We start from the raw sequence: 2,532 nt of genomic DNA on the forward strand, positions 1-2,532 counted from the left end.
CTACAGGTACATGCACGAACTTGAGTTTAAAATGTCAGTTGTTTTGGAGTGAGTTGATATTACTAAATAGCTGATAATCATTTGTATTTAATAAATGACCTGTATAATGTATAATATTTGTAATAGAGTTGTTTTCACACATTAAAGTTTCATAGTATCCTATAATCTTATTTACAATAATAATTTAAAATATTGTGAGAAAGATGTAGTAAGTAGTAATAGCACCAGACCCTTTCTAAATTATTAATGATTGTGAAGCTTTGTTTATCGAGATATTTAGTAAATGTTGAGCAGTGATGGATAGCAAGTGGGCCTGACAGATGTGTCTTGGGCAGGTTAAGAATTTGGCACCCCTTTAAACTGATACTATTAAAAATATTTGTCAAAAAAATTCTGCTCAAATTTAGTGTTACAGATAAAATGATTTTCAGTTCACAAAAAAATGTATATGCTACTTTTTAATATTCAGAAGCAGATTTGCTATAAATATAAGATGTGATTATCCAAACGAAACAGTGTCCTGAGAACACATAGCTTATAATTTAAATCATAAAGCAAGCCTTGGTTTCTTATGAACCATATATCCCATGCTTTGTTGTTGTTGGTTCTGTTTGTTTGTTTTGGTTTTAGAGCTTGTGAATCCCACAGTTGGTTGATATTTCTAGAAGATGTCTGGTCTAGTTAATCGCATAGTCTGTAGTTGCACAAATATTGAACAAAGACAATTCAGTACTATTAAGAAGCTTTATTTGAGGCTGCTTTCAACTTTGGTGATACTTTTGGTAGTCATGAAAGGAGTCATTAATAGAAAATCAAGTTAACTACTACCATATTTATGGGTTGTTGGCACCAGCCCTCACCCTAAATTCTAATCTGCATGAAGTAGCTGTTTCTGGTAGATTACGAGGCTAGATTCCATCATTGAATCATTTTACTAAAAACAAGCCCTTATCCACTTATTTGACTGAATGCTCTGTCTACTTTCACAGTGTTGTCATGACTGGATCTTACAATAATTTCTTCAGGATGTTTGACAGGAACACAAAGCGAGACATAACCCTAGAAGCATCACGGGAAAACAATAAACCTCGCACAGTTCTGAAGCCACGCAAAGTGTGTGCAAGTGGCAAGAGAAAGAAAGATGAAATAAGTGTTGACAGCCTAGACTTCAACAAGAAAATACTTCATACCGCCTGGCACCCCAAGGAAAATATCATTGCTGTAGCTACTACAAACAATCTGTATATATTTCAAGACAAAGTGAATTAGGGTTGGCATTCCTAGCAGAAGAGCCCACTTCCTGCTTAGTTGAGATAGTTGAATCTAGCATTCGTACCTAAAAAAGAGAGAGGTCCATTGTGGTGCCCCTTTCCAGTGTTTGACAATGTGCCATTCGACAACACATTTTTTATAGCTACATGGAGAAAGCTCTGTGGATTCATCACTTGGTGTTCTCCATGTCTGCTAGCCATTTAGGTAAGGGTAGGGCACTTTTAATTTAAATGACTTCTTGCACCATCTTGCCTAATGGACTAGATTGGACTGTATCAACATTGATTTACTCCACTTTTTATGCCTTCCATTGTGATGACGTCAAACACAGTGAAAGCCTTCAGTCATGCTTATGGGATTTAATTGTGTATCCTCATTACTGTATCATTTGTGGGGTACACCCCTTCCCCTTTTTTAAATTAAATACAGCTCATTCTTACTGTGGCTTGTAGCATTCCTCCTCTTCTGGCCTCCTGGACTCTTCCCCTTCATTTCTCTTACCCTTGCCCCCTCCACCCAGTCTTGGTGGTGGTATATTAAAAAAGGAAAGAACGAAAGCACACAAAATGAGTCAGTTTGGGGTCAGTGGTAAAGGGGGTATGTGTTGCGAACAAATGTTTTAATAACAGTTGGCTGTAATCACTCCTTGCCGTGTCTGGCACTGAAAATAAGGAAAAAAAAACTACTACTGAATAAAAGTGACAAAGAATGGAGAATCTGGTTTTCTTTTTCTTTTTAATCTACCTCTTAAAGCCAATATTTTGTGTCATAAATTTGGGCGCAGTGAAAGGAAATGAGTTTCCATTGTTTTATTGGTATTTTTGTTAATTATTTTTAACATGTTCTTTGACATGGAGAAGGAGAGGTATTGGTTCTGTATGAACATGTTTTAAATATATATTGGTATTACTGAGGATTTCAAAATCTAAATGCTACTAGAGTTTTTTTTTTTTTAACCATAGTTATAAAGGTTTTGGATACATTGTATCTACACTTAACTCATTATCTGTTGATGAAATTGTTGTAAATGGGAACCAAATTTGTAGTTTCATTTTTAAAGACTTTTTACAGTACTTAATTTCATTTACGCCTTACTAAATACTAAGTCAAAGACTTAAACTTTTTTAACAAATTAAAACTTTTTTTGTCATTCAATCATAAAACAAAAATATCTTCAAGTGATTTACATAGATAAAATTAACACTGCACTAAATATTTTTTTTTTGTATTGCTATCAAATCTGAAATGTACTTTGCCATA

The 2,532-nt window shown here is 34.2% G+C and overlaps 1 protein-coding gene across 5 annotated transcripts in view; it reads left to right on the plus strand.

Moving 5' to 3' along the window:
* Window positions 1-1,988, plus strand: part of PPP2R2A (protein phosphatase 2 regulatory subunit Balpha) — a 77,387-nt gene extending 75,399 nt beyond the window's left edge. For all 5 annotated transcript variants that reach the window (XM_011360296.2, XM_023530738.1, XM_023530739.1 and 2 more), the window contains one exon: window positions 990-1,988. In XM_011360296.2, the coding sequence (XP_011358598.1) occupies window positions 990-1,269 (280 nt within the window). In that variant the 3' untranslated portion in view covers window positions 1,270-1,988. The remainder of the gene's footprint in view (window positions 1-989) is intronic.
* The last annotated feature ends 544 nt before the right edge of the window (window positions 1,989-2,532 follow it).

Source organism: Pteropus vampyrus, unplaced genomic scaffold (genome assembly GCF_000151845.1).
Source record: "Pteropus vampyrus isolate Shadow unplaced genomic scaffold, Pvam_2.0 Scaffold53, whole genome shotgun sequence".
Taxonomy (NCBI): domain Eukaryota; kingdom Metazoa; phylum Chordata; class Mammalia; order Chiroptera; family Pteropodidae; genus Pteropus; species Pteropus vampyrus.